This window comes from Podarcis vaucheri, assembly GCF_965113315.1.
Source record: "Podarcis vaucheri genome assembly, chromosome: 2".
Lineage (NCBI taxonomy): Eukaryota > Metazoa > Chordata > Lepidosauria > Squamata > Lacertidae > Podarcis > Podarcis vaucheri.
Window position 1 is genome coordinate 63,184,729 of NC_138760.1, and position 27,819 is coordinate 63,212,547.

General features: G+C 43.6%; 1 protein-coding gene across 1 annotated transcript; it reads left to right on the forward strand.

Moving 5' to 3' along the window:
• Positions 1-416: 416 nt before the first annotated feature.
• CATSPER3 (cation channel sperm associated 3) lies at positions 417-27,544 on the forward strand. Its single transcript, XM_082211660.1, has 8 exons — positions 417-557; positions 6,913-7,066; positions 10,281-10,520; positions 18,661-18,843; positions 20,489-20,629; positions 21,515-21,634; positions 24,706-24,863; positions 27,257-27,544. The coding sequence occupies exons 1-8, from the start codon at positions 439-441 to the stop codon at positions 27,351-27,353; spliced, it is 1,212 nt and encodes a 403-aa protein (XP_082067786.1). The 5' UTR covers positions 417-438; the 3' UTR covers positions 27,354-27,544.
• Positions 27,545-27,819: the final 275 nt, after the last annotated feature.

The window sequence follows — 27,819 nt, forward strand, 5'->3', positions numbered from 1 at the left end:
ACAACATCCTGTCCTCTAGCAGAATAGAGCCAGGCTCTCAGTAGGAAACAGTTCTAGTACATTTGAGCTAAATTTCCTCCAATCATTCCTTGAATGCGGGGAAGTATTTGTCCTGACTCTGAGCAAGCTGGGACTTGTAGGTAACAGTGCTTAGGATTTCTGAATTGTTTGGATCCAAAATGTTTGGATTCATCTTATTGTTCCTCACCTCTTTCAAGTGGTAGTTTTCTCCTAGTTCATAAATTTGTTCCCTACGTCTGTTTCAAATGGGACCGCATATTCCAGATCTTGCACATGCCATTCTAGAACTGTATACTGTATGTGATCTCATAAAAGGAGTGAGTCCACATAGAACATTTCATTCTTTTTCCACTAGACTTTCTTGTTCAAATCTCCAGTGCTCCTTAAGGGGCAGGGGGATTAACAGCACCTACAAAGATGGCTGAAAAGGTGGCTGTAGAGTTGCCTGAAGAACATCAGCTTATTGACCAGCTATCTTATGAGTATTTTAAGTCCAAATCTGACGTTGATGTGAAACACTATGTGTGGGGATTCAGGTAAGATTTCAGTTGGTTCCTTTTAGCTGTACAGTGGTACCTCGGGTTAAGTACTTAATTCGTTCCGGAGGTCCGTTCTTAACATAAAACTGTTCTTAACCCAAAGCACCACTTTAGCTAATGGGGCCTCCTGCTGCTGCTGCACTGCTGCTGCACTATTTCTGTTCTCATCCTGAAGCAAAGTTCTTAACCCGAGGTACTATTTCTCGGTAACCTGAAGCGTCAGTAACCCAAGGTTCACATGCTGCTTTTTCTTCAGAAGCGGTTCCACAAATGTTGAAGCATGTGATCTGGCCAAATACTGCCTCCTCTGGCTGGCAGTGGCTTTCCAGAGTCTTGGGCACCATCTCTTACTTACGGGATCCTTTGAAGTGGAGATGGCAGGGATTGAACTTGGAGGCATGTTCTCAACCACTGAGCTGCATGGCTTCTCCCCCAAGCACAGCAGGACAGCTCTTTTGGGGCCAGGTTGTTCTGTTGTACTTGCAATTTGGAACATTGAATGACCCAATCGCACCCAGTAGAAAGAGACATTGAATCACATGCCTTGAAGAAGACTTGCTGAAAGGAGACAAGGCCAGAACAGTAAATCATACTGGGGCACAAAAGGCAGCCTCTTCTGTGTGGGGGTACTTTGGGCTCGCAGGAGGCTTTAATTCAAGGGTGAAGAAACCTGTGGTGGAATACAATTCCCACCAGCCGCTGCCAGTCAGGCCAGTGTTAATGGATGAACACTGGAGGTGTAAGCTGTGTTGAGAGGTTAAGGCCAGTGATGGGGGGTGGGGGTCTGTTGCCAAATGTGGGGTGGGGCTGCTGCGAGAAAACATGCATTTTATCTGCATGGGCTCTTAAAGGGCCAAATTAGTTGTTAAATGTATGCAGTGACCCCCCCCTTTTTAGAAAGAAATAAGGGCGGAGAAGTGTATGGACTTAACACTCCTTCTATGTTACATGGGATTCAAACCACCTTTGCCACTTCTGAGTTCTCTCTGAAAGTGGCTTTACTTTTGGAAGAAGGGACAGAGATGATCTATAAAACTATTGTTACAGATGCTCATCTGAGCAATGCAAACATGAAATATTATTACCAAACTTGTTGGGTCAACCCAATGAAACAACAATCCGACAAATCTTGCCCTGCTCAGGGCATAGCTTTCCTTTGATAGCTCTCCCTATCCAATGACCAACCCCCTGTTTAATGGTTCCAGCAATCCTGTCTAAATCCAATGGATTTCTCATAGGTACTACTGGGGCATGGTATGAACAACTGGTTTAGATATTGCTTGTTGAAATGAGCAAGTGCTTTTGACATCTCTTGGACTGCTCACACCTTGGGGTCATAGCAGATGGCTCGATGAAGATGTCAACCTAGTGTGCAGCTGTAAAAAGAAAAGGCAACCATAGCTAGTAGCCACTGACAGCTTTATCCTCCATAACTTTTTCTATTTGTCTTTCAAAGCCATCCATGTTGATGGCCATCCTTGCCTCCTGAGAGGAGTCCCTTAGTTTAACTAGGCACTAAATGAATAAATGGGACGCGAGTGGCGCTGTGGGCTAAAGCCTCAGTGCCTAGGGCTTGCCGATCGAAAGGTCGGCGGTTCGAATCCCCGCGGCGGGGTGCGCTCCCGCTGCTCGGTCCCAGCGCCTGCCAACCTAGCAGTTCGAAAGCACCCCCGGGGGCAAGTAGATAAATAGGTACCAGCGGGAAGGTAAACGGCGTTCCGTGTGCGGCTCTGGCTCGCCAGAGCAGCGTTGTCACGCTGGCCACGTGACCCGGAAGTGTCTCCGGACAGCGCTGGCCCCCGGCCAATAGATGTGAGATGGGCGCACAAACCCCAGAGTCTGGCAAAACTGGCCCGTTCAGGCAGGGGTACCTTTACCTTTTAAATGAATAAATACTTTCATCTGTCCCGAATCTTCCTACATTCAGCTTCATTAGCTACCTACAAGTTCTGGTGTTATGAGGGAGAAAGACTTTTATCGATCTGCTTTCTCCATGCCATGCATAATTTTATAAGCTTTTATCATGTCGCCTCTTATTCACTTTTTCTTTAAACTGAAAAGTCCCAAGCGCTACGCTACTCTAGCCCCATGATCATTTTGGTTGTCCTTTTCCAATCCTTTCCCAACTCTTCAATATCCTTTTTGAGGGGAGGTGACCAGAACTGCACAAACTGCTGCCGCTCTGCCGGTGAGTCTTGGGGAGGACCGCTCCCCCTGCAAGCCCATTCTCCACCTTGGGCCTGGGAGTGGGCCCCAGACTCCACCTCAGCATATAAGGCCCCAAGGAGGCCTCGGGACATCGCTGCTGCCGCTCTGCCGGTGAGTCTTGGGGAGGACCGCTCCCCCTGCAAGCCCCCCTGCAAGCCCATTCTCGGGACATCGCTCTGCCGGTGAGTCTTGGGGAGGACCACTCCCCCTGCAAGCCCATTCTCCACCTTGGGCCTGGGAGTGGGCCCCAGACTCCACCTCAGCATATAAGGCCCCAAGGAGGCCTCGGGACATCGCTGCTGCCGCTCTGCCGGTGAGTCTTGGGGAGGACCGCTCCCCCTGCAAGCCCATTCTCCACCTTGGGCCTGGGAGTGGGCCCCAGACTCACCACCATCACAACTCTAAGGACACCGCTGCTGTGGCAGCAAATGTTTAATCGTGTTATATATTTTAAAGTGTTTTAAAAGTGTTTTTATTTTTTACTTTGTTGTACCACCAGAAACGGTGGTTTTTTATCCATGTATTCTTATTTTGTTTTGTTTTATTTTGGGTTGGGGTGGGACGGTTTGTTGAGTGGGGTGGGGATTGGTTTTGCTTTGGTGTAATTGTTTTTTTTCTTTTTCTTTTCTTTCTGTTTGTTTGTTTGTTTGCTTTTATACTTTGTAAATGGAGGCGAGTATGAGGCCTGGGATTCCTACTGTGGAGGGGCGAGGGAGGTATGGCGGTGGGGGCAGATGGCATTGGCGAAGGGGATCGAGATACGGATATGCTCGTACCCCTTCCAATCTGCGCCCCATCCCGAGAGACGAGGGTAGGGTGAGAAAGGATTACTCACCTCCGTCACTGGTGTTGTGCAATGCCAGGTCTATAGGCAACAAAACCGCCACCCTGCGAGATTTCATCATCTCGCAGGGGGTCGACCTGGCTTGTGTGACGGAGACCTGGGTGCGCGAAGGGGTAACTGTTACCTTACGAGAGATGGCGCCCCCGGGTTTCTCCGTCCTCCACCAGTCACGGACTGTGGGCCGGGGGGGAGGGGTGGCATTATTAATCCGGGAAGACTGTTCTTTCAGGGCTCTACCACCGCCATCGATCCCCGGCATTGAATGTGTTGGCCTAGTGTGGGGCTCCGAGGTGAGCTTGGCTGTCTGGCTGGTGTACCGGCCACCTAGCGCACCAGCAGCCACCCTGTCAGGCCTGCTGGAGGCGGTGGCCGGCTGGGCCTTGGAGTTCCCTAACCTATTGGTATTGGGGGACTTCAACATCCATGCCGATGCCACTCCCTCCTCACAGGCTCTGGACCTGGTGTCTTCCATGGCGACACTAGGGCTCTCCCAGTTTGTTTCGGGCCCCACACATCAAGCAGGCCACACGCTGGATCTGATCTTTGGCGTCGGTATAGATGTGATCCTGTCTCCTTCGATGAAGGTGCCATGGTCGGATCACTATGCTCTGAAAGCCAGGATTGATGTTCCACCCCCACCCTGCTTAGGTGGTGAGCCGATTTGGGCTCGCCCGCGGAGGCTGATGGACCCTGATAGATTCCGTCAAGCCTTGCGGGACCTTTCTCCCCCTGGCGACTCATTGACTGAGCTTGTTGAGGCCTGGAATACCCAGCTCCTGGCAGCCATCGATGAGATCGCACCTAAGCGCCCTCTGCGACCCCGCAGAAACCGGGCTCCCTGGTTTACTGAGGAGCTCCGGAAAATGAAGCGGGACCTCAGACGGCTAGAGCGAGTATGGCGGGGTGCCCGTGACGGAGCCTCAAGAACATCTTATAGGGTTTTTATGAAAACCTACGAGATGGCAGTGAAGGCCGCCAAGAAGTCCTACTTCTCGGCCTCCATTGCATCCTCTAGCTCTCGCCCGGCACAATTATTTAGTATAATTCGGTCTTTAACGTCCCTCGAAGGACAGCCAAATTTAAATAACAATTCGACACATAGCTGTGAGGCATTTGCGAGCTTTTTTGCGGAGAAGGTCCTGTCGCTCCGCCATGACCTCCCTGCCAATTTGGATACAATAAAAGAACTGGAGGCCCCTCGACTGTCCTCGGGTCCAGTATTGGACCACTTTGACCGGATATCCCCAACCGATGTGGACAGACTCCTCCGAGCTGGAAAGCCCACCACTTGTCCTCTCAACCCGTGCCCGTCTTGGCTGATTAGAGCATGTCCAGACGAGGTGCGGGCCCCCCTGGGGGATATCATCAATCTGTCCCTTGGCACCGGGACATTCCCAGGGGAACTGAAGGAGGCAGTGGTGCGTCCGCTCTTAAAGAAAACATCATTAGATCCCTTAGATCTATCCAATTACCGCCCAGTTTCGAATCTTCCATTCCTGGGCAAGGTGATTGAGAGAGCGGTTGCTGAACAGCTTGGTAGGTTTCTGGATGAAACATCGGCTCTGGATCCATTCCAGTCCGGCTTCCGCGCTGGTCATGGGACCGAGACGGCTCTGGTCGCCCTAACAGATGATCTCCGTAGACAGCTGGATCGAGGCGGGTCGGGGCTGCTGATTCTTCTAGATCTGTCAGCAGCTTTCGACATGGTCGATCACGAACTTTTGGACCACCGCCTCGCCGACGTGGGGATCCAGGGCGCAGTCCTTCAATGGCTGCGCTCGTTTCTCTCTGGTCGGGGACAGAGGGTGGCGCTTGGGGGGGAACTGTCATCCCGCCACTCCTTGGTGTGTGGAGTGCCTCAGGGTGCGATTCTCTCCCCGATGCTTTTTAACATCTTTATGCGCCCCCTCGCCCAGCTTGTCCGGAGTTTTGGGCTGGGCTGCCATCAGTATGCCGATGACACCCAACTCTATCTGTTGATGGATGGCCATCCTGACTCGGCCCCAGACACACTGATCAGATGCTTGGAAGCTGTGGCTGGATGGTTACGTGGGAGCCGGTTGAAGTTAAATCCTTCGAAGACAGAGGTCCTCTGGCTGGGACGGGACGATATGGGATTGAGGGGGCAACTCCCATCTCTTGCGGGGGTGCAATTAGTGCCAGCACCGTCCGTTAAGAGTTTGGGTGTAATCTTCGATACCTCCCTCTCTATGGAGGCGCAGATTGCAGCTATAACAAAGGCGGCATTTTTTCATCTCCGCCAAGCTAAGCAGTTGGCCCCTTACCTCTCTCGCCCTGACCTAGCCACTGTGATCCACGCGACGGTCACCTCCAGACTGGATTATTGTAACTCGCTCTACGTGGGGCTGCCCTTGAGACTGACCCAGAAACTCCAGCGGGTGCAGAATGCCGCAGCGAGACTCCTTACGGGGTCTTCGCTGCGGGATCACATTCATCCGGTGCTATACCAGCTGCACTGGCTCCCAGTGGAGTACAGGATCAGGTTTAAGGTGCTGGTTTTAACCTTTAAAGCCCTATACGGCCTAGGACCCTCGTATCTACGGGACCGCCTCTCCTGGTATGCCCCACAGAGGAACTTACGGTCCTCTAATAAAAACATCTTGAAGGTCCCAGGCCACAGAGAGGTTAGGCTGGCCTCAACTAGAGCCAGGGCTTTTTCGGCTGCGGCTCCAACCTGGTGGAACGCTCTGTCACAAGAGACAAGGGCCCTGCAGGACTTGACATCTTTCCGCAGGGCCTGCAAGACAGAGCTGTTCCACCAGGCCTTTGGTTAGGGCACAGCCTGACTCCCTCCTTCAGCAATCTTTACAATACTTTAGTTTATGGTTGCCATTAATTTTGATTTTAATTAATTCTTATGATGTTTTTATATTGCTGCACTTTTTTGGTGTTGTTAGCCGCCCTGAGCCCGGCTTCGGCTGGGGAGGGCGGGATATAAATAAAAATTTATTATTATTATTATTATTATTATTATTATTATTATTATTATTATTATAAAAAGTTATGGAGGATAAAGCTGTCAGTGGCTACTAGCTATGGTTGCTATGCTGTGACAGCCAGTAATGCTTCTGAATACCAATTGCTGGAAAACCGCAGGAGGGGAGGCTGCTCTTGTACTTGGGTCCCACTTGAGATTTTATCAGAAGCGTCCGGGGGACCATTGTGAGAACATGATGCGGGAGTAGATGGGCCACTGGCCTGATCCAGCAGGCTCGTCTTAAGTTTGGATAACTGAGAATGTTCTGTTTAACGAATTTGTCATTCTCTTTCTCTTTCCAGGAGAAAAGACACTGAGCTATACGAGTTCATTGAAACATTATTCTACCATCCTCTGTTCAAATCAGTTATGATCAGCACCATCACAATCAATGCAATATTTTTGGCCATAGAAACAGATTACAAAGTTCGCTATGAGTCACATGTTTTCCTGGAGGTAACAAGACTCTTGATTGCCTGAACTTTTCATTTTTCTCTATTGTTCTAAAGCCACTTTCTCTCTTCCAGAAGAAGAATGGAATAAACTGGGGTGGGGGCAGGGGGAGAGTGAAGTTTACCTGGCTCTCTCATTCATTTCTCCTTTTCTTCTTGACTTCAAGTCAAGATATGAGTAATGCCTTATATTATACTCTTGTCAAGCAAAAGCATTAAATCGATGGAATACCTTATTCACTATACCTGACGCCAGCTTGAATTTAGGAATAGGTTCACTATTAATATTGCTCCATAAAGTATGAATTGGAGAAAGTGTAGTATAAATACTAAGGCCAAAATTTAGCTTATGTTTGTTGTGTTAGAGCTCAAATGAAAGCCTCAAGTGAATTGTGACTAACAGTTTCAAATGTTATAACAACTCTATACCTATGAGTACGTCCCATTGAACCCAATAGAATTTCACTGTTAGTCATGACCAGCTGAATCAGGGTCTCAGTACTCAAAACATTTCACGTACGTAATCTCAACAATATTTGCAATACCCTATATGGTAGGCCAATATTATTATCCCTAAACACTGCTTCTGATGGTTGTCAGATCATAGTTTCTCTAATGCTTCTCAGATCGATCTGAGCCATAGATTTTCCATTCAGGCACTTAACCACTACATTATGTCAGCTTTTTTACTCTCATTACCACCACCGCTGCTGCAACTATTTGACCCTAGTATTGAACACAGAAGTGACACATTCACTGCTCAGAGAGCTTACTGGTAAGTCGAGAAGAGGTTGAAGGGAGAGGACAAAACAGAGAGTAAGGAATAACAAATGATTAGCAAAAGAGTGCAAGAGTCGAAAATATTAAAAAATAACAATGAGGTTATTACACCATAATATTTCCAGCCTGGCCTTTCACCCTGCAGAGGGCCTTATTGGTAGTGGCACCCGTCCTGTGGAACGCCCTCCCATCAGATGTCAAGGAAATAAACATCTATCCAACCTTTAGAAGATGTCTGAAGGCAGCCCTGTTTAGGGAAGTTTTTAATGTTTGAAGTTTTATTCTGTTTTTAATGTTCTGTTGAAAGCCGCCCAGAGTGGCTGGGGCAACCCAGGCAGATAGGTGGGGTAGAAATAATAAATTATTATTATTATTATTATTATTATTATTATTATTATTATTATTATTATTAATTAATGTCCTTGTTTGTGAATTCCAATATTTTACATTACTGAAAAATCTTGTTTACGTTGGGAGAAGAATCTGGCTTAGAATAGTTACAAATGCCCTATCAACATGGTTTCAAAACTTAATGGTGATGTAATGGAGTAAGTCTGAGCCTATACTATAAATATTGATAAAACTATCCTGCACCCATTCTATTACATTGAAAGTTTAAACATTTTGCACATGTGGTTCAAGCTATCTCCTGTCTGTAAAATAGCTAGGGACATTTGTCAGAAGGTTTATATGATCTTATGAAATGCATCTGATTGCCAAATTTATGTGTAACTTATTGTCTTTACCAAATATTTGAATTTACTATCAGCACTGACAGAGGAAATCTACGAGTAGCTATAAATGCAACCATGCACATGCAGTATGTATACCTTTGCAAGACCTGGGATTTCTAGATAGACCGTCAAAGGGCATCATAGTTCAACGACAGGACTGGGTGTACAATTGGAATAGCTGGGTTCTTGCCAATGATACTGTCTTGCCAAGTCACCTGATACTATCCAATCCTGACATGTTCATTGTGTCATAAGAACATCTGGATCAAAACAAAGACCTATCTAGTCCACCATTCTGTTCTCATAGTGACCAACCAGGTGACTATGGGAAACCCACAAACTGGACTTAACCACACTAACACTCATGATTCCAGCAACTGGTAATCTGAGCCATACTGCATCTAGCTAACACTGGAAGCTACACACACACACACACACACCATGACTAGTACCATTGATAGCCTTACCCTCCATTAATCTCTCTAATCCCCTTTAAAGCTGTCCATGTTGGTAGTTATCACTATATATTCTGGTGGAAAATTCCATAACTTAACCATGTGCTGTATGGCTCTCTGTCATACTCTCTTTCCTCTTCATTGATATCACAAATCTCAAATAGTCCTAAACCTGCTGGTAGAATGTACTGCACGTTTAGTATGATGGAAAGACCTTTTATCTGACAGCTATTTTTGCCTACACTGGTATTCGGTATTGTTAGTGATATGCCCACCTGCTGATGTTTTGATTGCATTTGTAGGACTCTTCTTTTACATGGAGCCTGAATAACATTTTGAACTTGAAGTGAGCGCACGGTTAATAATTGCTGTCTCATGATTTAGATGTCCTCTTTAGAAACACTTATCTTTCACACACCTTGGATGTCTTAACTTACATGAAGTCAAGTCAGCTACTGTACACAAACTCTTTAATTATATATCCCTGTGACATGGTAGCAGAGAGAGAAGTCTGGCTACTGTCAAGAAGTCCATTCAGCGCTTGAAAACATTTTTCCTCCTTCTAATGTCAAGGTTTTGAGAATGGAAGTCAATAGGTTTGCATGCCCTACCTGCACCTTGGGCATTGTGGGAGATGGGCATGCATTTTGGACTTTAATTATCCTACTTGTGCTACATTCCCAAAAGAAAGACATTGTTTATGCCATATATGTAACAGCAGCCTTAAAACCAATGTTAATGTGTCTTTGCTATTATGTTCCCCTTTCGGCTGATCCCTTTGCCTGTTGGCTGGGGAAACCCAGCTAGATGGGTGAAGTATAAATAAATTATTATTACTATTATTACTATTATTATTATTACTTATGCATCATCCCAAAATAAATTTCAAACATGTACTTTTCCCATGCGGGAAATAGACCACACCCCACGGGTAATCTTTTCGGGCAAATGTGATTTCCCCGTCCCTTATCTTTCTGACATCCTAGGCCTCTGTACTGTGCCTTTGGGGGAGAGGCAGCAATTCATTTCCCCTCAAAATAATATTTCATACTGAAAATGCTTGTTGGGAAATATTCAGCATGGCCCTACATAAGATTAAGCCTGATGTTGGCCATGTATCTGAAGTTCTTTATTTCTGTAAGAATGAGTCTGTGGTCTACCTAGCAAAAGCCATTTCAGCAGTAACTTCCCTTGTGGTTCAATCACCAAAATAACTCCTCCTAACAATTCACCTTTGTTCCCTTTTCAGGTAGCAGATCTGATTATTGTGGCCATGTATACAGCAGAGTTTCTGATGAACCTTTACCTGGATCCCATTAATTACTGGAAGGATGGTTATAAGCGATTTGATGCGACTGTCCTTTTCATTTCTTACCTCCCATACACCATTGATAGAAGCAACCCGCAAATGCACCATACTGCAATGATGCTCAAAGGATTCCAGTCACTCCGGGTTCTCAAACTCCTCTTCTACAGCCCAGGGATGATGGTAAATGGATGTGGTTTCATGAGCGGTGAAAAAGATGTCAGCTGTAAATACAGCTAGACTTTTCCTCTTCCAAACTGCCATCTCCTTCCCCTGCTGAGGATTAATTCCATTCTCTTTTGCTCAGAGGGTGATTCAAATGTGTGAAAAGCACACAGGAAGAAGTTCTTCCTGAATTGGAGCATCTCAGGCTGCATTTCTGAATGCTGCGCAGTGTTTTTGCTTTTGAACACCTCCCCACACACAGAGAATATTACCATGAATTTTATTTTATTTGCCCTATTAAATGCCAGTTTTCCATTACAGGGATTTATTCACTTATTTTAAATGTGGGGAAGCTTATGTTAATTCCCATACATTTAAACTGGCCCCAAGTTTCATCAGCAGGGAAGGAAACAAATACCGTATTTTTCGCTCTATAACACGCACCAGACCATAACACGCACGTAGTTTTTAGAGGAGGAAAACAAGGAAAAAAAATATTCTAAACGAAATAGTGGATATATGATTTTTGTGGTTCATGCTGTGGCCACAGACATGTGATCTGACAGTGAGTTTGGAGTAACCCAATGCAAAAATCCTGAGGATCCATGTGGATCCGTGCTTTGTAACCACGGAGGAGGGAAGGAAGGGGAACCATGGATCCTCTGCTCACGACTGCAGCAGATCCCCCCCGCCACCTGCAGGCATTCGCTCCATAACACGCACAGACATTTCCCCTTACTTTCTAGGAGGAAAAAAGTGAGTGTTATGGTGCAAAAAATACGGTAGTCTCTGTTTCAGAGTAACAGCACAGTCCTATACATCTCTACTTGGAAGTAAGCCCCATGGAGCTCAAATTGTTCTGGACTGTGTGCTGTACTCACTGCTGACATCTGTTGTCAGGATCAGGCAATATTCCTAGTTATTAACATGGTTAAGCTGTGCACGTAAATTCAACAAACAGGGATTGCCCTTTTTACAGCTGAAACTCTAAAAATATGCAGAGAAGATTTGGAAAAGGAATTAAATCATGAAGTGTTGCATTCTTTTGGTTTCATTATTTTCGCAAAGGTAATGCAAATTTTCAATAATAGCATAACATTTATCTGTAGTTTAATGATGTCAAGACACAGAACCTGTAATAGCTGTTATTAATAGCACATGACCAGCTTTCATTTTACAAAATATGTTAAAATCCATTGGCGAAGGATTCTAGGAGATGGTATGAACTGTGTGTTCCCTTCTCCTGCCTGAATTGTGTTTGCCATGTAGAGGGAGCCTGTTTTGTGGATTCTGCTTGTCTGGCCTTGTGTTTAAAATGCTACTGAGATGTTACTTGGCAGAACCCGCCCTTGATTAGCTCTTGAACAAAATGAAATGCCTTGAGGTTGCAAACACTTAATGAAAGCAGATCTGTCAACCTCAGCCTGAGCTCTGATTGGCTCTTCGCAAGCATGTCCTCTTGCCCTTATGTACAACGTTGATTGATCCATGTCACCAGGGGGTGGCTTGTTGCCATCCTTTCTATCCCGACAGCATGAGAACTTTTACTCTTGCAAGATTGAATGTACTGCCCTCGGCTGTACTTGAGGGGTGATTCCAACAGTTTCCACACGAAAAACGCTTATGCCCCTGTGGAGATGGCAGTACCGAATTGGTGGCGCATGCCCTTCTGGCTTGCCCTCTTTATAAAGACTTGAGGAATGAGATTATCACCCTCTTTCATTGTCCATTCTGGGTTGCCCAACCACTGCCACAGTGTCCTTTCTCTTGGCAGATCAAGATGAGCAGGTGACAGCAAAGGTTGCAAGGTTTTTAGCTGGTGCAATCAGAATAAGATCCACTACATTCATACCTCGGGTTGAAGTTGCTTCAGGTTGAGCATTTTCGGGTTGCGCTCTGCGGCGACACGGAAGTAACGGAATGCGTTACTTCTGGGTTTTGCTGCTTGTGCATGCGCAGACACTCAAAATGACGTCATGCGCATGCGCAGAAGTGGCGAATTGCGACTCACAGACGTGGGTTGCGTTCGCTTCAGGATTTGAATGGGGCTCCGGAACAGATCCTGTTCACATCCAGAGGTACCACTGTATTTGACTACTGATTCAAAACCCTAAAATGTATTTTATATAATTGACTTTTTATTTCTTTTCTTTGTATATCGTATTGTTGTTTTATTGCCTTGTACGAGACCGCTGTTTTATTTGATTTGTTTTGTGTGTTGTGCTTTATGATGGGCATAATAGCCGAATAAACATTTTGATGTTGATTGTTGTTTTATTGCTATGGCTGATGCAAATAAAGATTCATTCATTCATTCCTGACAGCATGAGAACCTCTGGGGATGTGGATCAATCAGCATTGTCCCCAAGCCTTGCCTCCTACCCTCCTGAACAACCTTGATGGCTTTACATCCCCTGTGGGTTCTCATGCTGTCAGGGAAGAGAGAAAGGATGACAGCAACTCACCTTCTCTTGACATGGATCAATCAACATTGCACAGAAGGGCGGGAAGCAAAGCTAGTGAAAGGCAGTCAGGACTCAGCTTAAGCTTGGCAGATAAATTTTCACTTAGAGTTTGCAACTAGGGGCAACTTCCTTCTGTTTGTTGATTTCTTCTGATTAACACGCTGAGGTCTTATGAGGTCACTTACCTCCAAGGTCTTAAAAACGTGAAATAGGCCTTAACTTCCCAAGACCTGCAATTCTCTCTGTGTGTATAGTTTCTTTTAATAAATGAAGTCTGGGGTTTTAAAGTCAGATTTCAAAACTTCTCCTTTTATGTTTACAAGCTAAGTGAGTCATACGTCTTTTGTGAGCCCTATTTTTTCTGCCGCACTGTTGCGCCTGTGGATTTAAACCCTCTGATCATGCAGTTTTCTACACAACTACCGTATTTACTCGAGTCTAATGTGCTGTTGAATCTAATGTGCACCTCATTTTTCAGAACCTTGAAACCGAAAAAAGTATTTGTTGGTGAATGTAAATGTGCTATCGAATCTAATGTGCACTTTAATTTTTGCAACGTAATTTGGCCAAAAAAGGCGACCATTAGATTCGTGTAAATACAGTAATTAGCAGACCTTTGGGGAGGGGCTCTCTAGAAAAGTTGGGTGTTCACAATAGCTACCAATTTAGGGAGATACTTGATTTTTTAAAAAAACTGGGAACCATCTGAGTTTAGTTGAATAGCCAACTGAATTAATTGATAAATGATCTGTTAATCAGTTACAACTAGGGTTGGATGAATCTACGAAGGTCCCATGATCTGCACTATATATTTAAAGTGATATCACACCACTTTAATCAGTCATGGTTTACACCAAAGAATCAGCAAAACTAGTTTGTTAATGGTGTTGAGAGTTGTTAGGAGGCCTCTATGTTCCTCACAGAGCTACACTTCCAGAATGGTTTAACAATCAGCTCCCCTTCCCAGGGAATTCTGAGCTCTATGAGGGAAGAGGGGTATTCTAACAATTCTCATTACCCTTAACAAATTACAGCTCCCAGGATTATTTTGGGGAAGCAATGACTGTTTAAAGAAGTATGATACAGTGGTACCCCGGGTTACATACGCTTCAGGTTACAGACGCTTCAAGTTACAGAGTCCGCTAACCCAGAAATAGTACCTCGGGTTAAGAACTTTGCTTCAGGATGAGAACAGAAATTGTGCTCCAGCGGTGCGGTGGCAGCGGGAGGCCCCATTAGCTAAAGTGGTGCTTCAGGTTAAGAACAGTTTCAGGTTAAGAATGGACCTCCAGAATGAATTAAGTTCTTAACCTGAGGTACCACTGTACTTTTAAAAATGTGTAGTGAAGATTGCCCCAAATTTGGTTTCTCCTCTTGTTTTGTCTTTTCCAACATTAGGTTTGGCTCACCAAGTTTCTGCATCATGAAAATTTGTTGGGAGTTTTAGTGTGCATTTTCCTAATACATACATTTTTATGCAATTTAGCCTAATGTACACATTTCCCCAAGCAATTATTGTAAGTTATTTTCACTGAAATATTTGCATGTTTATTTTCCCCTAATATATGCATTTATGTGCCCATTTTTTGGTTAGATAACTGGATCACAAAATTCAGAGAAGTGGTGAACTGAAGGATTTTGGTTTGCGTATAGTTTTGGGGGGAGCAAATTAGGTCAGAATAAAAAACCGAATCAAATTTGCCTGTCCCTTTTTGTGTATTGATATAAATAAATAATCAATAAATTTGTTTACTTATAAATCTGCAACATTTAGCCATTATAAATGTATGCAGGAGTGCACATATATAGGCACATAAATTCTAACACACTGTGTGCCTAAATACTGTTGACTCATGATTTTCTCTGGCAACCTTGGAGGTTTAGTTTTCAGTGGGGAGCTAATGTGTGTAGTGGCTGCTCAGCCGCAAGTTTCTGCTTGTCATTAATTGGCTGGGGAAGTTCACCAGAAGTGGGACATTTATAGGCACAAAGCTCTTATAATGATCACTTTTGAGCCTTTATCCCGCTACTTTTGATCTTGGACTTCAGTTATCACCAGGTTTTTATATGCTAATTATCCAGTGTTTCTGGGGGACAAGGTTGGGATGGGGGTATATAAAACTACCAGCAATTTATAGAAGGTAAATCAGGCATTTCCATTTATCTTTGCTAATAATACTAGAAGAAAGGGATACCCCATATAAAATTGGGAAGAGAGAAAACTGATTTAATGCAGTGTATAATTAACTGGTGGAAGCCTCTTTTTTCAATGTTGAATTGACACTGTACATTTTTATATATTGTATACCAACTCAATATTTAACATGAGATGGCACAATATAAATACTTTTATAAAGAAGTAAATAGCCACTTCATTGATGCATATCTGAGCACACAGAATTGTATAACCTTGAAGTCAAGTTAGTATTTGGGGGGAACAGACACATTTAAGGCTACAATTCTGTGTACACTTACCTTGACGTAAGCCCCATTGAAGTCAATAGGATTTACTTCTGTGAGTAGACCTGTGACTCTATAAATGCAACAGCAGACCACTCATACCTTAGGGCGAGGCAACCCCCCAGGTGCTTAAAGATTTCTCTTTTGAGGAATTGTTTGAGGTTCTTTGTAAGGTTCTCTGCATCCTTTTCCTTTAACCACAACACAGGTAGAATATTAGACTTGGGATTTTGGCCCAAAGTAGTGTGACAATTCCCTGTGTTGCTAAGGAAAGCAGTCATCCCCCCCCCAATATATTTGTGTTTTACTGATAACTGCTCCTGCCCCGAAAGATGTAGGAGGTTGCATTATAGTTTATTAACTGCTGTGTAAATTACTTTTTAGCAAAGAAATGGAATTTAAGGCATGAAAAGCCCGCAACACCTCCTTAGTATGGTTCCCTTTTATTAATTAAAAAAACAACCACCACCAAACTCATTACAATTTTCTGCCTCCCACCTTGGTGCAATAAATTTCCACCTTGAGGATATAATTTCCTCATTGGTATTCCACACAGAGAAGTTATGTTAAGAAACAATCCTGATGAGGATGCATGCTCCGTTTATCTGCCTTTTGGTTTGAAATTGAACGTTTAGAATGCCCAGTTCTGAAAACGACCTTTTAGGACGATGTACTGAGGATTAATCTCCATGCAGTTTACAAGATGGAGAGGCACAGAGCCTCTTCTTAACGACAGGAACCGCTGTGAATTTTTGAAGGCGTAGATGAGGAATGTAAAGATGGATGTGAGGGTAGCAAAGTTATTGGATGCCGGTATTCAAGGGGTGCTTTGCTGGCCTGTTGCTACCACCGGCATTTTACAGCTCTCCTTAAGGGAGGCTGACTTTTTAAAGATTGTATCCAAATCCCTGATTGACTGGAGCACCATTACATCGCTTTATAAAAACGTCCCATGCTGTGGAGTGTAAATGGGTTTGTTCCTTCTCATTTTGAAGGCCAGTTCTATTGCCATGATTAAGAGCCTGATCGTGCAAGGTGCTAAGCACCCCCCCTTTTGTGGGGGCATTTATTTATTTGCATATCACTTTTAAAGGCATCATCCTTCTCTGCATTGATCCTGTGTCCAGGCAGGGAGACCTTTCTCCTGCGCCCCTACCCTTGGTCACTACACCAGTCCAGCATTATGGATTCTTTTGGACTACAGTTCCCATCACCCCTGACCACTGGTCTTGCTAGCTAGGGATGATGGGAGTTGTAGTCCAAAAAAACCAGTTGGCCACCCAAGTTTGGGAAAGACTTATCTAGAGTAATAAATGGCTAGACCAACAACAGCTTGAAAGTGGGTGACTTTAGCTCCCTGCACCTTGGCCATCAGTTACCGTGAGAGTGAATAGAGTTTAAATAATCCATTGTGTGGAGGTAGCCAATATTTATAGAGTGGCTTGAATCTAAAAGACACACTGGCATGAATGGAAGACACTTCTGTTTGTGCAATTTCTGATAATCCCCCCTCTTACTACACCACTTCATGAACTGTTCCTGAAAGTCACCTAACCCTCAAAAGTAGATTTCAGCACAATCAACACAATGGAGGTGTGAATGGAAAGGCCCATTATGCAAGCAGAAATCTGCTTGCGGTTCTCTGAAAGAAAGATGTCATGCTTAGCACCAGCAGTATAGCTGGAGTAACTGATGCTTCCCTAACCTGAATTACTAACCCCATGTAGACTTGTCACAGTAAGAAGGGAAGTAATAACTTCTCAATCCCACCTAGAGTTGTCACAATCAAAAGGGAAGTAGTTACTTCTCAAGGAACCTTCCTTCCATAACAAAGCCACTACAGTACTGTTGACTGCATGCATCAGTAATGTTTATTATGAAGCAGATGTGGGTCTTGTTGGTCTTTTGCACTACTAGAACTCCTGCTTAATATGCCCCTAGAGGAAGCACCGAAAAGCACAGGGTCACTGGGTAAGAACTCTAAACAGAATGAACTCATATAAAGTGCTACAAATTACATCAGAATGTACACTAGACTCTCTGAGGAACGGATGGGAATACTGACTTGGGAATACCGCTTGAGTCAGACTGTTGGTCATGGATCTTGGCCAAGATCACAAACATTTCTATTAACTCAAAACTACAGAAGACTCCGCACTGCTTGAGTATTATATTACTCCAGAGACTGACTAAAGAATGAGCTGGCTGCCTTCCTTTCACTACAGAAAGCATACCGATGCCAAATACAAATGCCAAAGGGGTTCTTACATAATCTGCTGGTCCTTTTAAGACAAACATCTGTGACTGCCAACACTGTCTCATACTTCAGATCCCAAATCCATTTGTTGGTCTGTTCAGGTGTCAGTTCCTGGTTAGTGGGTTTGTGCAAAGCCAGGATAAGATGCTCATCTGCCTTTCCTGCGTGGCAAAGGAATTTGCTTTGTGCCGTTAGATCAAGGCTATAGTCAGTTTGGCAGTTCCCATGCCTAGTAGAAGGACTTGTAACTGGTGTCAGTAACTCCAGATGCAGCCATGTCTCAGACTCAGAACGCTGTACCTGGGAACCCATTCTTCAGTACAAAACACAAGTACATGGCATCATTTACAAATGATCCCCATGGATGAATTTTGTCACTTTTGCCTAGCACATAAAGAAAGGCTGGGCTCTTCTCTCGTTCCCCTGCAGCCCTTGTGGCCCCAAAGCTCTGTTCAGGGGGACTGAACAGAGCAGCAGGAGAAACAGCACAGAGGGTTGCGGGGGATGGGCAATGCTGGTGAGACTTTGGATCTTCCCATTGGTGAGATCCTTTGCTGGATCTTGGTCCCATCCATGAATGAAAGGATCTCTTCCGTTGCAGAAGCCTAGTTAGGATCCAAGCCGTGATCAATATCTGGAAATGGGTCAAGCGAAAGCTACCCCATTAGATGAGTGGAAGTCATTCACAAATGATGGTATGTGTGCTGCTGTTTTGTTCCTCTGCAATCAGTTATCAAATGCAAAAGAGGAGAAAAGGCCTGTAATAAATTTTAGGACTGCTGGTTCTTTTTGAGTGTATCCACCCATGCCCTGCCACTGATGACTTCACTCCATGAAACAGAAGCTCTGATTGAAATGGAAAGGAAGATCCCCAACCCTACTTCCTACCTGATTTTTTTTAAGAAACTTTTTTCTTCACATAATGTAAATTTGGATTCACTTGCTTTTCTTTTCTCTCTCTTCCCACTCTGCCCAGGTCCTGGTGGCAGCCCTGGCCGAAACTGCCAAAAATGTGATCTACGTTCTCGTGCTGTTGTTCCTGCTCATGTTTATCTTTGCAATTCTGGGTCAGGGTTTGTATGGAGACCCCGACCACGGAGACACACGTAACTGGGGCACCCTAGCAGCTGCCTTTTTCACTCTTTTCAGTTTAGTGACGGTAATTATCCATTCTCGGTTAGCTCTGTCCCACATTGCTTTTCTATAATGGCAAAATCAATTTGAATAGAAACTATTTCAGGGTGTAACTAGGTCTAGATCTGTTATGTTTCAAGGTTTTTTCTTATTTTAAGGACAAAGGTAGTTTCAGGGAGTGGTCTACTTAAGATGAGGAACATGGTTCTGGGGATGGTTGTTTAAGTTTCCCCTTGCCATTGCTTCACTCATTCAAAAATCCTTCTTGAGATGCTGTTTGTCCCATAAAGCAAAACATGCTGGTATCACACTGTGCTATTGAACACTTGAGTGTGTCTTCAATCCAGCTATTTTTCAGAAGACTGTAGAGTGGGTGCAGTTTGCATGTCATCCCCATCGTTATCCCTGATAAGTATTTTGCCAATGAACCTAATTTTCCTTCAATGTTCCCCACAATATCTGGACAAACATTGAGAACAGTTTTGTGGCTTCCCTCCCCCCATAATCAATTGTCCCCCCCCCAATGTTTATCTTTGTGCACATATAGTGCAAACACACCAAGATGGGCCCCAGAACAAAGAGGGGTAATAATGTGAAATGGGACAAGGACAACAGCATGATCAAGATCTCAGAGACAATAATGATTGCCTCAAACAATTCCTGCATGAAGCAGTGGGTTGGGCTGATTACCGCCAAAGGATCTTCTGATTCTGTCAAATTACTATTAATTAGTAAGAGCAGTTGTTTTAAATCTGAAAGTATAGGCATGGGTCAGTTTGTGTGTGTGTGTTGGGAAGAATGTATTGCATTGAGGAAGGCAGAAAGGCAAAAAAACCAACCAAACCAAGCCTTCAGTCTTGTTAATTTCATTGCTGCCTCCAGGTCAATATCTTCTACCACCACGGGCCCTCAGCCACCTGCACTAAACAGCCTTCTAAGCTTTCCCCTCTACCATAGAGTGGCTTGGCACTTAGCTTGGGGTGAATAACAAGCTCACTGACCCCCCCCCAAACCCCAACCTTTAATTAAGGTTTTAGTAAAGCAACATTAAACAGCTTGTGAGGAAATAATTTTAGATTTTTAAAATATATATATAGAGAGATAAATGCACCTGAGATAAATGTACCTGTTCTAGACTGTTTCCCCAACCAAGCCAATGCTTATGAATCTGTAACCCCCTGCTTATATAGGTTCCTCTGTGCCCATATGCGGACTCATTTTGTTGAAGTGCCCCTTTGAGCTGCCAAACATTTTCTAGTGTTCCAGCACTGTTAGTGTTTCAACCTTTTTGGCTCTCTTGCAGCTTTTCAACTGCTCAAATCTCCATCTCTTCTCATTTTTTCATCTCTTCAGTTAACTACGCTATTTTCCAACTCAACTTATGCACAATATTTTCACTCCTCTTCCCAATCTTTTAGCCAGTTGGAAGGAGAGAAGATTCCTGGTTAAGTTTCTATCTCCCATAATTGCCAGGTTCCTCTGTGCAGAGCTTCCCCGCGTACATTTAACGTTCTTCAGAACTTTTACCCCTCTTGTCCAGAAAAAGCCTCCAACACTAAGCAACTGCTTTACAATCAGAGTCTTACAACCCCAAATTAAATCACTATGATTTATATGAAACTTGGTTGATTCTTCTTTAGAGTTTAATCACTGATCTGATGACCTTTCAGGTTGATGGCTGGACAGACTTGCAGGATGAACTGGATGCCAAAAAATTTGTTTCAAGCCGGACATTCACAATAGTGTTCATTCTCCTGGGATTTTTTGTGTTTTTCAATATGTTTATTGCAGTTGTTATCATGGATATTCAGGTAAATTGCCTTTGTGTGGCAGAGATATCAATTTTATCTCTGTATAAATTCATTTGTTTGATAACCAGCACTTACAGAGTTCCCACAAAACTGCTGAACATGTGAACTATTTGTGACTGAAACTTAGCCCTGATTAGTGAATTTTAGTCTAAATCCTATGTCTAATTTTCATCCAATTTAGGCATATATTTTATCTATATACTGCAAAATGGGTATGGTGACACACGTGATTTAGATCTGTCATAGTCCTACTGCAAGCTGAAAATTCTTGTGGGACGAACATTAACACCAAAAGTGTATACAGTCACACCTTGGAAGTTGAATGGAATCTGTTCTGGAAGTCTGTTCGATTTCCAAAACATTCAGAAACCAAAGCGTGGCTTTTGATTGGCTGCAGGAAGCTCCTGTAGCCAATTGGAAGCCACAGAAGCCCCGCTGGACGTTGGGCTTCCAGAGAACGTTTGCAAACCAGAACACTCACTTCCAGGTTTCCAGCGTTCGGGAGCCAAAACGTCCGAGTACAAAGGCATTCGGGATCCAAGGTACGACTGTATAAACAATTATATTGATGCTGTTACTTCTGCAGAATGACATATCACTACTTTGGCATGAAGTACAAGGGATATGGTTATGAACTGGGCTGCTCTACTATACAAAGTATCTAGAACAGTTTGTCTACCAGTAATAAATGCTGATTAATGGGCTATCCAAGGCAGAGGATCACCTTGGCTCTGTACTTAAGGAGGCTGGGAAGGGTGTAAGGAGAGGGATTACACATATCTTATTCTTTTACTGGTTGAGAAAATAAAATTTCCTGACGATGTAGTAAATGAACAGGAGCTTTGTCTCAAGATATTCTATCACCCTTTGTTTCGATACAACCAGGGGACAACTGATGAATATGAGCAAAAGCTTAAAGCAGAAAGGCATGCTGCTCTGATGGCAAAAAAGCAGTCCATTCTGAAAAGACAACAGGACGAAATAAAGGCATTACTGAATCAGCAGGTCAGCACATAATAATGTTACGTTGCATTAAGGGCATACTTTTTAGTAGATGATTCCCATTCAGTTAGGTAAAGGTAAAGGGACCCCTGACCATTAGGTCCAGTTGTGGCCAACTCTGGGGTTGCGGCGCTCATCTCGCTTTACTGGCTGAGGGAGCCGGCATACAGCTTCCGGGTCATGTGGCCAGCATGACTAAGCTGCTTCTGGCGAACCAGAGCAGTGCACGGAAACGCCGTTTACCTTCCCGCCGGAGCGGTACCTATTTATCTACTTGCACTTTGATGTACTTTCGAACTGCTAGGTTGGCAGGAGCAGGGACCGAGCAACGGGAGCTCACCCCATTGTGGGGATTTGAACCGCCAAACTTCTGATTGGCAAGCCCAAGAGGCTCAGTGGTTTAACCCACAGCACCATTCAGTTAGTCTCCATTAATTCACAAAGAATGAATAACCAACCAAGAAAATAACCCACCTGTGGAGAATTTTAAAAGTAAACCAAGTTGTAGATTTTCATGTCATTTAATGCTCAGACTGAAGCTGTTCATTTAGCTTATAAAGTGGGAAAGCCACAGCTGTGCTCCACTCTGTGGGCCACAGAGCCCAACGCTGTACCGAATATTGGGTCCAGAGAGAACATTATACCTACCTTTCAAGCTATAAAATCTAAATAGACTATTGAAATTGTCCGAGCATATTCAAGTGTTTGTCTTGTAGCTGGTTAGGGCTGGGATTGTTACATCTCCTGAATGAACTAGCTGTGGCTTATTAATTTTAGTTAATAGGCTTTTTGACCGCTTTTAAGGCAATATTGCATCCCAAAGCAGATATACAACTACATATCCATAAAACCCAAGAACAAAACTATTTAAAACAATGCAGATATCCAGTTCTATTTCCAAAATATACTAGTTTGCATACCAGGAAAGAAGTGGCTTACCTAACTCTGAAGAACAGCATTCATTATCCTAGATTGAAAAATGGTTATTAAGGCCTGTTTAAAATTAATGAGGGATGGAGCCTTGGGCATCTGTGGCAGAGAGCAAGGAAGGCATGTCCCCTCTGCCGCTGGATGAACTGTAGTATCCAATTCCCAGCTTTTATTTTTATTTTTTCCTGTTTCAGGCATCTGTAAAACCCGAGATGTGATGCATCATGTGTTTTCCTTTGTTTTGTGAGAAACTAACCTGCTCCCACCTCTAGGGGTTTTTGGCCAATGAATGAAGTCATAGCAGTGACTGACATTTAAGAAACCAGATCTAGACAATTAGACAAAGAGAAGGCTAGCTACCACCACTAAGTCTCCAGAACTACCAGAGATGGTAGACCTGTTATCTCATGCTAATTATGTATGTTTATTTATCCCCTGCCCCGCACATGAAACATTCCTGCAGATGCCCATGGATAGAACTTGCCTCACTTGGAATCAAGTTCCATAAATTGGGAAGTGTATTTCTTAAGCTTTCTTATAATTTATACATACACATCCCTTACTCACACATTCACTCATATCTTCATATGCAACGGAGTTCCGTTGACCCTTTTTGAAATCTGAAGGATCCTACACAGCGCTTTTCCCCCGACTGGAACTCAGTTCTGGCACCTCTCAAGTGGACACCATTGCCATTAATAATAGAACAAGGGAGGCATGATTGGTGAGATCCAGACACCTCTTTTTCTGGAAAAAAAGCACAGATCCTACAGATTTTGGAAGGCATGCAGAAAGGGGGCCATGTAGGGATGCGAGGAGCTCCTTGGGAAACATGGTGCTCAGCCACTTCCTAGATGTCTATGACTCCTTCCTGACAAAACCCAAACAGTCTCAGTAATGGAATATGGACAAACTTTGTAAAGTTTCTAAAGGGCTACCCATATGGTGCCCTTTTTAAATCCCACAAAACTTCTCCCAGAAATTCAAGGGTAAGATGGACCAGTCCTGATCTGGATGTGACTTCTGTTACTTTAAAACATAGGTGGGGCACCTCATAGACGGGGATTATTTCCATATGTGGTGGACCTGTGATAAGGTTAAAAAATTTTGGGAATCAATCTATAATGAACTCAAAAAAATATTTAGGTATACCTTCCCCAAAAGACCGGAAGAGTGTCTATTAGGTTTAATAGGAGCAGAAATTAAAATGCGAGACCAAAATCTATTTATGAGTGCTACGGCTGCTGCAAGAACCCTCCTGGCCCAAAGATGGAAAACACAAGACATACCAACCATCCAGGAGTGGCAGGTGAAGTTGACAGAATATGCAGAACTTGCCAAATTGTCAGGGAGGATCCGGGACCAGGAAGATCAAAGATACCAAAATAATTGGAGTAAATTTATTGAATACTTAAAGAAGAATTGCAAAGAGGTTAAGACACTAGCAGGATTGACATAATACCTCCAATGTACTATAGTATTATTGTGAGAATGATGTGCGCGATAGAAAGGGGTCAAATATACCAATTGTTGGGAGGGAGGGAAGTCGCGACTCGGCAGAGTCAAAGGGAATGTATGGTATTATTATGGTTTGTTGGGAAAGATTATGTAAGGAAAACAATAAAAATTTACTTTTAAAACAACAACATAGGTGGGGCACCTCAAGCCTGAGGGCCACATACAGCCCTCAAGTTATCACTGTCTGGCCCACAGAACATTCTCCGGGCCACACTCCTCCCAGGCCACCTTTTGTACCCTGAATGCTTGTGGCTGACTAGAATGTGCTCTTGAACTTGATAATGCCTCGTGCTTATCTCTATGGAGGATATATAGGGGATATGTTTGTGTGTGTAGAAACTCGCTTCCCATTCAAAGGTAAGCATTCACATTTGTTGCTCTGCCTCCTTTCCCCTCTGGCCCTGCCCATCACTGCCACATGGGTACCAGAAGGTTGTCCCCTGGGCTGAAAAATGTCCCACCCCTACACCTCTACCTGCTTTAAAACATCAAAAAACTCACCCCCTTTCCAATGTTGCTTTTTTGACTTTTGTGGAAGTTGTTGGGAGTATAACCAGCTCTGTGAAGCCACTGGCATTAAACCGGTTGCGCTGGCATTAAACCGGTTGCCTGTCTTTTCACACCAGAAATCAACAGAATATCGAACCTTTGATGAAATGGTGGAAAGCTTCAAGAAAACCCTGTTTCACACAGATCCCATGATCTTAGAAGATTTTTGTTGCAGCCTGCCGTTCATCGATCTATATTTGTCATCTTTGGATCGTCAGGACGCCACAATTTATAAGTATGCAACACTTCCTAAGTCAACCATTATAAGAGTTTGATCACGTTTATATTAATAGTTATTTCACTGCAGCCAATGCTAATTATTTTAAATCTGTAACACTCCTTAACTCCTGTACTGTTTGTACTGAGATCTAACAGAAAGGGTCTTTTAAAGTGTGTGGCATTGTTTCCTAAATACTGTGAAGTTAATGAATTCTAAATCTTGGTGGGAAATGGTATGATTGAATGCTTCCAAGGGGGCAAAAGCATTCCTTGCATGTAGAAAGCTAGAACTTCAAGGCGATGGGTTCTGGGATAATCTTCCCAATCTTTCTAAATGCAAGGAATTTTTGAAATGGAAGGCAGACTAGTGTTTGACATGGTCTTGCCATAGGAGAGGTGTAAAACTTGGTTTTTTTGTGTTTGAATCATGTTTAACAGCTTTCTGATTATTTCAAACATGTAAAAATGGCAAGAACAGAAGCTTCCCAGTCAGGGTATTTTTGTTCAAAACAAGGAATGAATGAAAAAGTGCATTGTAGACTCTTGTTCCTAGCAGGTGTATGAACAATATAGAAGGCACAGCTTTCTGAATAAGCCCTACAAATACCTTAATGCTAGCCATTTAGAATTAGAAGAATGAAGCTTTGGAAATGATTAAAGATCACACTTTAATATTTAGTCACATTTTAAACTCTGTTTTGCCAACTGATGCATATGGATCTTGTGATAATTTGTTTCTACTGATGAAAATGTGGCAGACCTTTGGAGGAGACTTAAGAGGCTGAATGTAAGAAGCCACTGGGGCTGTTTCTTGCACCTTGGAAACATTGCTTCCAGGATCCAAAAATCTGTGATCGTGTAAATCTGTGTGTGATGAATGTTATATTGTTCTTTATTTTAAAATAATTCTAAGCTGCTTTTTATATTTAAGAAAATGCATCAACTGACTTGCTAAAAACAACAATACTATAACTCAAAGCAGCAGAAAGAAGCAATAAATAAAATTTTAGACTGAGGGGATCAATATATAAACTCACACCATCCATATAATACATCTGCTTTGTATGCAGAAGGTCTAAGGTTCCATCCCTGGCATCTCTAGGTAGGACCGGGAAACATTCCTGTCTGAAACCCCAAAAAGCCATTGCCAGTCAGTGTAGACAATACCAAACAACATGGACCAATGTGAAGAGTTCCCAAATGCCCTCTCCAAATTGAGTACAGTGGTACCTTGGGTTACATATGCTTCAGGTTACATATGCTTCAGGTTGCAGACTCTGCTAACCCAGAAATATTACCTCGGGTTAAGAACTTTGCTTCAGGATGAGAACAGAAATCGAGCAGCGGTGGCAGCGGGAGGCCCCATTAGCTAAAGTGGTACCTCAGGTTAAGAAAAGTTTCATGTTAAGAATGGACCTCCGGAATGAATTAAGTACTTAACCTGAGGTGCCACTGTAAATGGACAGTAAAAAGGGAAAGGCAGTTCAATGTTAGCAAGTGTAAATTGAAGCATGTTGGGGAGGAGGAATCCCAATGAGGTCTGAACTGATGGTGACTGACTAGGAACAAGGCTTGAGACTGTAGCTCAATGAAGATGTTGACCAAGTGTATGGCGGCAGCAGTGAAAAAAGCAAATTTCATGTTAGGGATCGTTAGGAAAGGGATTGAAAAGAAAACTTCTATGATCGTAATTGTGTTATACAAATCTAATGCACAACAGCACTTGGAATATTGTGCTCCCTTCTGGTTGCCTCACCTAAAAAATAAAAATACTGTGGAGTTGGGAAAAGTCCAGCAAAGGACAACCCAAATGATTGAGGGAATGGAGAAACTTCCCTATGAGGAAAGGTTACAGCATTTGGGTCTTTTGGACTTAGAGAAAAGGAGAGTGAAGGGTGACCTGATAGAAGTTTATTAAAAGTGGCTAGAGGAACTTTTTCTTCTTCTCTCCTAACATGATAACTCCTGGACATCCAGTGAGGCTGAATGCTGGAAGATTCATGACAGATAAACGAAAACACTTCTTCCCACAGTTAAACTATGGAACTTGCACCTGCAGGAGGCAGTCATAGCTACTAACTTGGATGGCCTTAGAAGAGGATTAGATAAATTCATGGGGCATCAAGACTGTCAACAGCTATGACGGCTATGCTCCACCTCTGTTGTCCAAGGCAGTGTGCCTCTGAAGTGGTTGCTGGGAATCCAAGGGAGGAGAGAGGGCTCTCGTGCCCGGGTCCTGCTTGCGGGTTTCACCACAGGCAGGCACCTGGTTGGCCACTGTGAGAACAGGATGCTGGACTAGATGGGTCACAGGTCCACTGACTCAGCAGGGTGTTCTTAGGTTCTCGAGACCTGTTGCAGCATCATGAAATGATCATTGCATGTCTTTTGCTTGTTTCCTCATTCCAGGCTGCAAAAATTGTATTATGAAATCGTTGCCGTTTTGACTAATATGCTGCAAGAAGCAGACGAAAAGCCTTTGCAGAGCCTGCAGACTCATAGGTGAAGACCTGAGTTTCCTGCTACCTAACGAAAAAGTGTTTTTTTTCCCCATTTGAAAAATCTCGTGCAAGCTCCTTAGCAATTAGCAAAATGAATGGAAGAACTTCCATGAACTTGCAGCAGAGTTAGAGTTTTACTTTGTCTGTATTCACATCTTAGGAAATATAAACGTAATTTGGCTGCTTTGCTAATGCATCCTTGTGTTTGCGGCTGTATCTCTTTCTATCTTTATAGGCTTAGGTCAAACTGTTAGATCATATCGTGTGATTTTTCCTGAGGCCATGTGGAAGCTTTTAACGGGTAAACCCAGATGTGTTGCAAACTAATGGAGTCATTCCGTGTGTGTAGGAGAGTCTTTTGGTTGCTGTGGGGAAGGGGAAGGATCCCACGACTGTGTGCAATTTTGTTTCTCACAGCACAGAGCTCAAACAAGGGCCTGGGCCATGACCACCACCTATAGCAGCCTTCTC